General features: G+C 40.3%; 1 protein-coding gene across 1 annotated transcript; it reads right to left on the bottom strand.

Annotated features, from left to right (window-relative positions):
* Positions 1-1,575: 1,575 nt before the first annotated feature.
* SLC35G1 (solute carrier family 35 member G1) lies at positions 1,576-12,553 on the bottom strand. The gene is made up of 3 exons (XM_019639084.1): positions 12,311-12,553; positions 6,822-7,002; positions 1,576-4,609 (listed from the first exon to the last, which is right to left on the bottom strand). The coding sequence occupies exons 1-3, from the start codon at positions 12,489-12,491 to the stop codon at positions 3,871-3,873; spliced, it is 1,101 nt and encodes a 366-aa protein (XP_019494629.1). The 5' UTR covers positions 12,492-12,553; the 3' UTR covers positions 1,576-3,870.
* Positions 12,554-13,295: the final 742 nt, after the last annotated feature.

The following is a 13,295-nucleotide window of genomic DNA, read 5'->3' as shown; positions in this document are numbered from 1 at the left end:
GTATTAGATTTGATGTAATGACCAAGGGGGCCGTATAACTGTGTGCTTGAGGTAGTGCCCAGGTTTCATGTGCTCAACTTAGAATAATTCTAATGCCCACTACTGACCGTGACATCATACACCTAGATCAGAGGCCAGCATGTTATCCGGGACATCTGGCTCTCTTCCCACTAGATTACCTTCAAGAGACTAATTATGTTTAGTGGGTTAGAAGAGCTTTGCTGAGAATAGTGCATGAGACATGCACAGAGAATCAGGCTCATGCCCCTAGCCAGGGGCAAGTGTAATACAGAGAACCAGAGCTAAAGCCAGAACTGGAAAGGTGGCAACACCTATGCATAAGATAAAAAGGTTTGTGACCCTTGGCAGTCTTACATGGGCGGATCAGCCAGGAAACGAGAGCTGCCCTACAGTGGAAATCTGTGCTTTCAGGAGGGAACTCAATGAGGTTTGTAATCCAGAAGGCTGATCCTTCAGTTCCTGGTAAGACTACTCAGGAGGAAGGACCCAGGGGTAGGCATCATTTTGAAGAGAGTGAATGCTCAACTCTACAGAATTAACCACAGTTCAATACCTAGTGTTTCTGTCTTCCTTTACTGTCTTTTCTGTGGCACTCATTTGTAACATGTGTTGAGCAAGTAATATTACTCTATTCAACAAACGAAGCAAATGAGGAAAACAGGCTCAGGGATACTCAGTGACTTGCCAAGCTGGACGGTGATAAAACCTCACTCAGATCTTCAGACTCCTGATCCAGTGCTTTATCTATTCTTCCAAAGTGGACCAGTGTGGGTGGGAGAAGCTGGAGATAGTGGAAGAAAGAAAAGCTCAAGCTGAGTCATTGGAGGCTAAGTGGCTTTGGAGGGAAAAGATGAGAAGGCAAAGAAAGCAGGAGAAAGGGGGAAAGAATCTCTTGGCAAATGTGGAAGTTGGTGGGAAGATTTACCAAGTATCAAATTTGTGTTGGGACATGGGAAATCAGGTTGGAAAAGTGAGAATAGGGCCAGATGAATAATTTGGATGTGACGTGGTGTGTAATAAGGCATTATTATGTGTGGTTTCATGAGAACCGGAGTAACAATAAAACCCGGATTTAGGAAGATTACTATGGCAGTAGGACAAGGATCTGAGTGGAAGGAAGATTCTAAAAATGGGTAACCCAATTAGATATGGTTATGGTAATTCAGTTGTGAGGTGATAAATATTGGACTAAGATTGTAACAGTAGAAATGGCCAAGAATGAATCCACACAAGAAGCAGCAGATAGACGCTCCAGGATTTAGTAACAAATTAGCTAAGGGAACAAAAAAGACAGAGTTCAAAGCTGCTCCAAGCTTTGGGGTACTAGAACAATGAAGGCCTCACTGGAATAGAAGATTTAAGCCTTTATTTTAGAGATATTGGATTTGATATAATAGTATCAGAGGGACAGATAAATAGACTTGAGATCACATCACAGCTGAATGGCTAGAGGTCAATCTTCTTTATAAAATGAATTTTTAAGCACGTGGATGAAAAAGGAAATGTTATATTAGAAAGCACATTTGCTATAATCATAAAAAACCAATATACAGCTTTCTTTCATATTAATTTTATTAGTACTTATAAAATAAAAATTTATGAAAATATTTTCCTTTTTGAGATAAACTACAATCTTTGCAAAATATACACACCTATAATTGTTACAATACATATCCTTGTATATACTCTGGACATTATAAAAGTGTTTAAGAATCACACCCTGTAAAAGTTGGGAGAAGAAACATTTTCTCCAATCTTGGTCATATATGGTGACATTCAAGTATTTAAACCATACTGTTGAAATAAAACATGTCTCTAGTGTACAAGCCCAAGGGGACTTAACTTTCAAGGTCTCATAGATTCTTCTATTGTGCAAAGTAAAGAAGAGAGAGTTCCTTGAGAGTTAATTTACCTTAGGTAAGTCAAGCAGTGGTTACTTTCCATACTTCATCATGGAATTAAGGGAGGGGAGAAGGCCATGGAAACCCATCCTGGGCAGGTCCCCTCCCTAGCATCTCTATGTAGTGTGGCTCCTATAAGAGGATTTCTAACCCTTGAGCTCTAAAATGCTGATTCTATAATTATCTAAGATACTTGCAAAATTATGCTTTTGCAATTCTAAGCCCCAATATTGTGGATTAGGTTAAACTTATGGTAGTGTGACTCCCCTAAATAGACTTCCTTTAGGATTTGTCAGGTGGGAAGCATTTGGGAAGATGAGTAAGTCAAAAATTCCCTTTTGGAACTTTTGGAGAAGATCCTTTCTCACTAAGACATAAACCTGAGAAGGAAGTCCCTTCTTACTTTGGAAGAATTGTGATGAAAGGGTGGGGAAGAGCCTATAATCTTTCAAATTTGCAGGCTTACGATAATAACTGAGGCTAGGTCTGAAAAAGCAAGAGTTGGAGACCATTATAGACTCACCAATAAAGGATTCATTGCGACAAAATCATTTGCATGGATTCCCCACGTCCTGATTAACCTCCTGAGCTTTCCTAATATTCTCTCTTTAACTATAGAGTATTGGCCTGATGAAGTTCCAGATACAAAATTTGTCGTTTTTTGAATTCATGATATTATCATGGTGTAGCACTGACATTTAATATCACACTGATATAGTAGACTTTAACAGTGATATTTTTTCTACTCCAGAAACCACAAGTCAATCAACCATGGAATTCACAGGTCTTTACATTTAACATATAACATGAAGCATTATTACATATAATTCCATAAAGGAAAGACTATAAAAATAAGTTTCATAGGATTACTGTACTTTAAAGTTGTTTTAAAAATATATATTCCAAAGTCCTCTAAGTATTTGGTTTAGAGTGGAATGGAGGTATCTATTAGGATGAACCATAAGAAACTATAGTTTTTGTAAGTTAGAATGATAAAATTTCAGCAATTTCATATGATTCAACCTAATAAAATCCTGAGAAAATTTTATTTGGCATCACTCTATAAATTCAAAGGGAATTTATAGAAAATCACATTTCTAGTGAGGGGAAAACACTAAGGATGGAAATGTGCACATTGGCCATGCCAAGATTTCTGTCTTGCGATTTAAAGGCCTGAAATCTTAAAAAGTTTACAAAAATTTAGTGCAGTTTCAAAAAAAAAAAAGGGCAATTAAAATTATAGAAGTTACAGTTGCTAATGCCACTGAAAGAGAAACTATTAGTCAAATTTGGTGATTTAAAAACTTTTTTAAAAGTTTACATATAAAAATTCAGGCATTAAAATGAAAAGGCACAAATATGGGTTCAAAGAATGATAATCATTTACATTTATAAAAGCCTTGAAAATAAGGCTAATTCATTTGTATTACTAACACCATTAAGTAGGCACCTATTCCAAATTTCAGCTTTGGCCTCCTAAATAGAATTATGTTTCAAATGAATTTTCAACATAATACTAATCATAGCAGCATTATTATCAGTAACTTTCTCAGACTCTACACTACTTGAAAAGCATCTAAAATTTCCTCCCCACCTATATTTCATCAGTAAGAAAAATGTACTTAAAAAAATTACATATATTTATATTACAGTCATAAAATTTTTTGCAGTGTTTCTTCAACTAATGAGCTGTCCTCTTGCAAATGTCACCCCAACAACAAAAATAAAAATAATAATAATAATAATAATAATAATTGCTCGACCAAACTGACTGGCTATGCTTCTCTGAAGACATACCATATTAAAAAATGGTATACTTTAGTTATGAAATTTATTAAATATAATCAATGAAGTAAAGGCAGATTATCTGGGTGTGTGCATGTGTAGTGTTCTGAACTGGGTGATGGTGTACTTGAAAGAAAAAAATACACATTTCAGCAATAATGCTTCATTTGGAACCCAGGCACAATTTACGAACCGCTGCCCCAGTAGTACTGGCCACTACGCAGAGTGCGCCACCCACTGTCCACCACGTTGGTACATCTTTAAGGAAAATAATCTGAAAGATGAAAGTAAAAACCACATCCATGGTCCTCATTAATGCCACTAGTCCTGCTTTTTCTATTCGAATGGCTTTGGTGAGAAACACTTGACCCCCCAAACCAAACAGCCCAACTAGTATGAGAAAGAGCCTATCCAACCCACAATGCGGCAGACTCCATTCTCCTAATATAAAGAGGACAATGACACATTCTATGAGGCCAAGTACCACATAATACCAAATGGTCAAAAAGTAGTCCACAGATTTCCCCATTTTTCTGAGGATAACTATAGTTAAGGCAGCAAACAAAGCATGTCCAATGGATGCGAATGTGCCCTTCAGGTGATCTGAATAGCTTTCAGTCATCCCCGTGGTGTTGGAACCAAACAAAAATGGCGGCCTCACAATTAGGACCACTCCGGTGATGGTGAATGTGGTGAAGAGAGCATCCCAAAGGGTATATTTTTCCTTGAGAAATATCCAAGCAAATATAGACGTAAACACTGGACAGCTAAATGAGATAACTGTGGCATCAGCGAGGGATGTTGTCTGGAAAGCATAGTATAAAAGGATCATGGCGGTAGAACCCAGGGCTCCTCTGAGAAAAAGGAAGATTCGTTGATCCTTTGGGCCTATGAACCCACTTCTGTAAATTCAAATGAAGGAATACATATTAAAACAAACTTGGTATTTGTTTTTAAATTACAAATTTTAATTAAATATTACTTTATCTTTTTTTTTTTTTTTTTTTTTTTTTTTAAGCTGAGCCATCCTGCTACCTGTCGGCAGCTCAGCGGCTGCTCAGCTCGGGCTGGACTCGAACCGCTGTTGCTCAGAGCTCAAACTCTTGAGCGAGCTCTTAACCAACTGAGCCACTCAGCCGGCCCCTAATTAAATATTACTTTAAAGGTCCAACTATTAAAAAATAAGGAACAGCAAATTAATTATATTTTATAACAATATATAATAAATATAATTAAAACTATTATATACCTTTTAAAAATGTTTTCTAAGTATAGCTAATGACACTGAAATGTTCACAGTATAAGCAAAAACTACAAGAGGACTACATAAATAGTATAATTTTAATTGGGCAAATATAGATATTATTTTCCATATATATATATATATATATATATATATATATATATATATGCTTGCAAAAAAGACAAAAAGGAAAATATACTAAAATGTTCATTGCAGTTATACCTTATTCTAGTCATAGATAATTTTCCTTCTTTATATTTATTTTCTCCAAATTTTCTACTAAATATGAAAATATGTTGTTTTTATAATAATACAATTTCAAGATTTAGCTGCCCCATATAAGAAAACTTGGTCCTAAGTAGTATGCATTCCAAATCTTGTATGAGTTTTTCTATAAAAGCTGAAGCAATGCTAAAATTTGTTTTAGCCATTGAATACAAGACTTTTCATTGTTCTCATTAGGAAGAGTTAAAACACACTGAAAAGGAACCTGTAGCATTCAGCTAAATATAATAACTGCTACTCAAAGTTTTTTCAATTAAATATTTCCTAAGTAGAGTACTATGTAAGTTCCTGGCTAAGTGCAGCTCACAGATCTGTGCCAGGGCCGGGCATGTTTAGGACAGCATAGCATCTAGGCTTGACATGGGGACCCTGGGTCTCTGGGGTTAGAGACTTTGGTCCATACTTTGAGAAGCAGAGTCTTCCATGATAGTGAAACAGAAAACGGGTCAAAACAAATCAGTACCAAGGATTTAAGAAAATTCTTCTAGTACTTCCCCTACCGATACTTTTATTTCAAAATGAGGACGAGCACTGTGTTAGCATCAGTAGTCTGTTGTCACCCTTGGAAATTCCTTAAGTCTTATATCATTTCCTAAAATATGGTGACTTGTCCACACTTTCACAGGAATTTTCAACAATACTGATCTTAGTAGATTTTCACCTTTTTCACCAAATCCTCAGGAAACGGAGTACAACTATTCTAAGTGAATCAGCACCATGTTATAGATACAAGGACACTGGTGGCAAGCGACTAAATCTTTTAATCTGGGGTTTAAGTATCTTTGCCCAAAGACAGAAGGTGCCAGTCAGTCACCAGCAACCCAACTGGTATAAGTACACAGGGGCATGTAGAGGTTATAATGGTGTGGGGGAAACATAATTTTAACCTGGGGAGGGTGGGTGGAGAGTCCATATGGAAGGAAAAGAAGGGCTGGGTGGAGAGAGGTCAGGAAGGATGGGGAATAGTTTTCATACACTGAACATTTTATAGAAAGTGCTCTGATCTATAATAAATTTCATTTGATCCTTGCAACCACAAGGTAGAGGACAAAGAATATCATTCCCTCCAATTTACAGATGAGGACACTGAATATGAAAGTTTAAAAGGCCCTACTCAAGATTACCTTTCTCCTGTCCCATAGCACCCTAGGGGGAAGACCTGAATATTATTACTCTAGCCTTGTCCGCTCTGGTAACAGAGCAACCTGTTCTACATAAAGAAACCTCTGACACTAGGAGAAACTACCACTTCCTCGTTTCTTTTTTTTCCCAAATACTAGTTATGCCAAAGCAAAGAAGGAGGGTGGTACAGGAGGGGGGGGGGGGGATTACACAAGGAAAGCTTTGTTCTCAAAATGAGGGGTGGAGAATAACTGAATCTCTTTCTCCCCCTCTGTTGGGCATGTGGTTTGTGCTTATGAGCATCTTCTTTGGGTGGAGCCTTGTGACTTTTGTTTAATCAGAGTCAAAGGGTGTAGGGACTGGTAAAATCTATGAGACAAAGCAGGTACTACAGAGTAAATAATTTGAGCAAGTCAAAAGATTTACAAACATTGATTAATATCATGTACTTAAGAAATACTTACTTTCTGTATATTAAGCAAGGGGTAACGATTAGCATTTGGAACACACATCGGAATGCACTGATTTCTACAGCATGGATGTCTTGTACTTTTTTAACACATAAAGAGCCCACTGAGAAAAAGAAGGCAGCCAATAATGTGTAAAACAAGCCAAGTCCAGGACAGGGAGCTTTCTTCTTGCCTTCTGAAAAAGATTAAATTCTGGTTAGTCCTTGCTTCCAAGTGTATATTTGATCATTTTCACTTAGAAACTGAGAAATATGGCACAGTGTTAATGGCTGACAGGCTACCAATATTACCTCCTAAGCATATCCATTCTTTGGACCTGAAATATTTTCCCCACTGAGAATGAAGAGCCAGAGACAAAGCAAACAATTTAAACCTGTATTTTTTAAAATGCAGTTTCACCCTATAAAATGGATTTCCTTTGGCTCACTGAGGAAACATCCCCTCACCTACAAGTTAAAAAGAAGTTAAATGCTTGCCAAGACAGTGAGAGAAATCTTTAAGAAATGCTTGTCAAGATGGCTAGAGAAAAATGCTTCCAAAAGATATTTTATATCATCTCACTAGTGAGCTGGGCTTTATGAAGAAAGTGTTCTTTTCTGGAAAACAGTTTATAACTGTGTTCTATGGCTACTTAATTATCTGACTTTCCCCATAGCCTGTGAGACTCTCCAGGTCTAGGACCGCAGCTGCCTTATTCATGCTTGGCACATGGAAGACCCTGAAGAAATATCTGCTGAATGAAAGAGTGTGAGAGAGAAGCTAGTCAATTGCTTCCTGACTTTTGTGCTTGTATGAATAACAATATTGAAGAATCGCAGGAAATTATTTCCTACAGGTCAAGACTCCTTCATGCGATCTTACTAGATTCTTGCTTTGCTATTCATATTTTAATCTAGTAGAAAAAATATTTTTCACTGCCAATATCCTTGACCACAAAACTCAGTGAAAAATTTGTTCATTAAATGTTAGACCATGAATGAAGAAAAAATGTTAAATAAAATAACTCCCAGCTCTCAAATTTTAGTTATTTTAAATTCAAGGTAACATGGTAGAAACTGATTCAAACCAGCTTTTTCAGGATCATTAAGATTTGTAGCAGGAAGTGGCAGTAATTTAGATGCATTAATGAGACATGGAAATTCATACTTGAGGACTGCATATCTGCTTCTTTTCAAAGATGTATAACCTTCATATGTATTTTAGTTTTCAGTTTGCCACTTTCAGTGTTTCATTGTGTATTTTAAAATCTGTTCTATCTGGATGATGCTATAACATTTTGAGTCTTTGTTGTTGCTCTCATTGAAATGATTCAGGTTTCAACATTCTATTCTTTACTTTTAAATGTAAGAAACAAAATATATTGAAATGATAAATATTTGACATTTTAAATGAATTAAACTAGAAATTATCAATAAAATAGGCAGAAAGAATATGAGAGGACTTCATGGAAAGGCACAGGGTGTAACACTACTGGCAACTACATGATCTAGGAAGGCTCTCTGATTGCCCTAACCCTAACCCTAACCTAACCTTGCCCTCAAAGACTTTATGCTCCAAATGGAGGATGTCATAAACTATGGAAAATTAAATAAAGGTTTGACTAGTGGTTCAAAATAACCAATCAGAGTCTTTGAGGGCAAGGGCTGGATTATCTTAACCCCAAAGTGCTTTTTAAAAACATTTCTTATTAGAATTGCCATCTAATAACCAACTTCCTGGCTTGATCTGAATCAGGAAACTTCTGCTTTCTCCAGACCATCAAGTATTCAATCTATTAATGATAGTCTATATGAGCATTAAACTTTTGTTTAGCCACTTCCTCTGTCTTAGTTGCCTGAGACAGAAGTAGAACTTGTTTTCTTCTTTTTTTTTTTTAAAGATTTTATTGGGGAATTGGGGGAGTGGGGACAGCGTTGGGGAATCGGGGGAGGGGAACAGACAAGTTGTTGTCCTTTGGTTCTTTGGACTAGTTGTGGGGGACGTCGCTTCACTGGCCCATGTTGGTATTATCATTGCGTTCTTCCCGGCTGAGGCAGTCAGTTGCTGGCCATTAGACGGCTGCTCACAGCAGCTCCTGCTGGCTGCCATCTGCTCATGCTGGCTGCTGGCCACTCACGGTAGCTCACGGCAGCCCACTGCAGCCTACACCATCGCTAGCGACTCACGGCAGCCCAGCTCCAGGTGAAGCTGTTGTTCACCATCTTAGCTGTAGAGGGCGCAGCGTCACTGGCCCATGTGGGAACCAAACCAGTGGCCCTGCTGCTCAGAGCTCATGCTCCCAAGCCAACTCTTAACCAACTGAGCCACTCGGCCGGCCCCTAGAACTTTTCAGTTGCATCCCCTGGCATTCAGGGGAGAGCAAAATGGAGCAGAATGAGCAGAGAACTCCCTAAATGGCCACACACTGGGGGGGGGGGGAATATACATATATATATGTATGTATGTATATATGACACTACTGGCCCTCATCAGCTAAGAGCACAGCAAAGCTGAAGGATGTGTGGGCACATGCCATTTGTAGGAAAACCAGCATTATTCCCATCTAGGAATTTATAGGGTGTGATTCCGCTATAGAACATACTGCATAATAATGTGTGTGCTTTTTTTAATGTCCTTCCCTTATAAATGCAAACACCAGGTAATTCATTTCAACATCCTCCTGTTAGCTAAACACTTTTGCCCACAAATGACACTTTGCAAATTGGGACCAACATATGATGATGATGCACAGTGTTTCCTGTGGCATTCTACAACCTGACCTTTGTACTAAAAGGATGTCATTCTGGTCAGAGGCCTCCACCTCCTTTTCTAGGTGCATAGCTGAAGAGAATGGTTTGGAGCTAGCAGTTGTCATGTTACAGGTTATATATTATAAGTGCCAGAATCCGCTGTTCTGTAATTATGTGGTCAGATGCTGTGGAAACAAACTGCACATACCCATAAGCCCAAGAGAAGGAAGCTTTAGAAGACTTCAGAGTTAAGCACCACTAAATACATGACTTGGCTGTGGTCAGCCTTAGAATTTAGCTTCTGAAATTTCAGAATTCAGGCCCAAATAAAATAGTTTTTTTTTAAAGAAACCAAACCCATACACAGAACCTACACCCTCAGAACAGAATGGGAAGATCAAGGACAGAAAACATCTCCCTGGTCTATATTTCAAGGCTCTTCTCCAACCTAAACTTCTTAGTTTTTCTCCAGGAATATGTTAACTTAACAGGATATCTTAACTCTTTGAAAACTTAATTTCACACACCTGGCTCTGATTATCTTTTCTTTAAAATACATACACTCAACATTTTCTTATCTATAAACATTTAAGGCCCAGGCTTCCTGACTGGGACAGGACAGTTGTTACAAAGCCTACCTGAACTTGATTAATTGTTAATGAGGGTGAGAACGAGTTCTACTTAGACAAACCTGAGTCTCTTACTGAATAATAATTTCCATTCTCTCTGTCAAAGGAGATGAGCAAAAGAGGAGAACAATCCAGAGGCATTTGCTTTTGTAATGTGTTTCCAGGTTCATATCCCACTATAAGCGTATCTAATAATTTGGGAACTCTATAAACAACTCAAATTAAGTAAGTGGCCACAGTGCAATTTCCTGAGTTAGAAGAAAACAGAAAAGTTGCTCAGTTTCTCTAACCTCTACTTTAAACTGGAATCAACAAGTAACTTTTTAAACTTCAATTCGCAAGCCCTACCCCAGACACTGAAATGGGATCTCTCTAACTGTAAAAAGCTCCACTGGTCTGAGAACCACTGCTAAAGAACTCATTCCTTCCAGGAGGATGTGAGGCACAGACCTAAAACAACTTCGCATCCTTGCTTCAGTCTAAGATCCACACTGTCCCTTAAGGAAATAAATAGGTGTCTTAGGATAGCTGTATGCTGTCTGTGAAGGTTATCCAAGAATTTAAGAAAAATGGGTGAGTTTCAACCTGAACTTGAAAATGAGCTTTGTTGAGATAGCCAGTTGGATCGAGAGGCTAAGTACAATGACACAAAGTTCAATGACAACAGTACTGTGGTTTAAAGTGTTTCTATGGCAATCTTGTTTTTGGAATGTTATTTGGTCACCTTATAATAACTATTACTAAGTCTTATTGTTAGCAATTTTCTTTGAAGTTGTATAAGACCCCATAAGATTCACAAGGGCAATCCCTTATATAGGTTTGTCATTTTGCCATGTGCTGAGTGAACAGTATTCCTCTTCAGTTCACAAATAGGGGAAACCTTTAAGAGTTTGCAATGACTGACTCAGCATTCCACCAGAATGACATTCATAGCTTGATAAAGTGAGAAGCTGACCTTTTCAAAGGCTGCACATCTGGTCAACCCAGATTGGGGTAACTCCTGCTATAGAGGCTCTAGCCTATGTATAAATGGTTAGAAATCTGATCATTTTTATTAGCATTTAGGACAAAAACGGTGCAAGAGTTATCTTCCTGGGGTTTATCTCTCTAAATTGGGGAATGTGCATATAGGGAGGAGGAAAAGTGGAGTGGGTATAGAGGCACAGAAATCCCGAGTCACATTTAGGGGAGGTTACCCAAAGGTGGTGCAGACTGTGTAACTTTGTCTTGAAAGGACATCTGCCTGTTTCCCTCTGCTTCCAGGAAGCTGCTCCAAGTTCAAGGAGAAATGTGCTTGTGGCTAGTAGAAAGGGCCCTGGGCTGGGTTTCTGGCAAGCTAATGCTGCTGGGACCTGTGCCCTGTCTCACCCACACACATGCCAGATCTTTGGAAAAACAAAACAAAACAAAAAACCCCAAAGCCCTCACCTTCCTGGCCTCACTTTCCTCATTTGTCAAAGGAAGAGGTAGAACAAGATCAAGAGTTTTCCATACGTACTTGGCTTTGGGGACGAGTCCCTGAACCCCTTAACCATGTATGTAAGACTATGCCTCTGCCTTCTTTGGCATCAGTTGCTAAAAAGGCCTCCTAACCCAAAAAGGTCAAGAACCAGGGGTCCCATTCAATTCTGCCTTCTCAAGATTCTAAGACTCTGGGACAAACCTTTTTTTAGACTCTATGCTTTTAAACTTCCTCTTTGGGGAACACCGTTTACCACCGAGATCAGCTTTCATGGTTAGCTTCCTTCCAACCTCGGCGACTGAGCAATGGCCCTTCTCGCTGACCCCCAACTTCCGACCTCGGGCCGGGAACGCTGAACTGCAATCTGACTCCATAGCCAATACTTTAATTATAGGAACAGTTTTAGAATCCCCAAAAGGGGTTCCAAACACAATCAGAAACTTTCTCGGGTCTTCGCGCCGGCGGAAGGGTGGGGGACAGGAGACTTCTGCTTTGCTGTCCCCCAGGTGACAACTCTAGGTTTTCCCGAGCTCCGGGCAGGATGGGGATCGGGGGCGCGGTCCGCAATGCATCCCTGGCCTGTGGCTGCGGGGATCCCCGTGCTGGCGCCTGCTCGGCCCCTCCAAGGTGAGACCCGCGCTCAGGTCCGGACCCGGCACTTACCACCGGACTCCACGCGTGAGCCGCACGACCAAGAACGGCACAACCAGCACCATCCCGGGCGGGGTGCTCCTGCTTCCTCGGCAGCCGCCGGCTCCTCGCTCACGCCCGGAGACGTGTCGCCTGTAAGCGGCAGCCCGGGTTCCTGCAGCTCGGCGGCCCTGGTGCTGTCCAGGGGCCGCATCGCGGGGCCGGCGCTTTCCCTTCGGCCGTCGCGGCGTCTGGCGCCGACAGCCGTGCCTCTGCTGCCAGGCTCTTCCGGCCGGTTGCGGCGATGCGCATGCGCGCGCAGTCCTCTCCCCCGCCTCCCTGGGGATGGGGCTCGTCCTCCACTGCACTCTTACCTTCAGCTCCCGGTTCCTCTTGCACAGCGGGAGGCCGGCAGCCTCTCGGGTCAGGTTGCGATAGCCACAGCTGGCCCAACGGTGACCATCCCTGTGCTGCGGTCTGGCCAGCGGTTTGGAGTTCTCTTTCCCAAGGCACACTGGACCCCTTTCTGTCATTGCAAAGAGAGCGGTCCTGTGGCCTCTCTTGGGGCAGGCCTTCAAGAGGTTGGGAGGGTGTACGTTTATTTATTGATGTGGCGCCGCATTCAGCACCCCTGGGACACCCTGGAGACTTTGCCAAGCACTGTGCCTATGTTTGAAGGATCAAGGGTTTTTGAAACCTCCTTATCTCGTTGCCCCTTATCCAAGGATAGAATTTTACTGGTTTTAGGTTTAAAAAAAATAAGGGTTAGCCCATCACCATAGGGAAAATATATCAATAAGACTGGAGTGGAACCCATTTATATGTTCTTCGTAACAGTAGGCATTCATTATTGGTCTTCTTCCTTCCTCCCTCCCTCCCTCCATTCTTTCCTTCCTTCCTTCCTTCCTTCCTTCCTTCCTTCCTTCCTTCCTTCCTTCCTTCCTTCCTTCCTTCCATTTGTTTTTAACCGAGACATCCTATTTAGTTAGATGTAAGATTCCAATAATCTGATGTAATT

Source organism: Hipposideros armiger, unplaced genomic scaffold (genome assembly GCF_001890085.2).
Source record: "Hipposideros armiger isolate ML-2016 unplaced genomic scaffold, ASM189008v1 scaffold_42, whole genome shotgun sequence".
Classification (NCBI taxonomy): Eukaryota; Metazoa; Chordata; class Mammalia; order Chiroptera; family Hipposideridae; genus Hipposideros; species Hipposideros armiger.
The sequence above is the reverse complement of the archived record's forward strand: the minus strand, read 5'-3'. Positions and strand labels throughout refer to the sequence as shown.

Bases quoted from the DNA above. Each gene is read 5' to 3' on its own strand.
- SLC35G1 (XM_019639084.1), bottom strand. From the start codon at position 12,491: ATGCGGCCCCTGGACAGCACCAGGGCCGCCGAGCTGCAGGAACCCGGG. The intron at 7,003-12,310 runs GTAAGTGCCGGG...AATCTTTTTCAG, and splicing joins CTCACGCGTGGAGTCCGGTG to AAGGCAAGAAGAAAGCTCCC. The intron at 4,610-6,821 runs GTAAGTATTTCT...TTGAATTTACAG, and splicing joins CCTTGCTTAATATACAGAAA to AAGTGGGTTCATAGGCCCAA.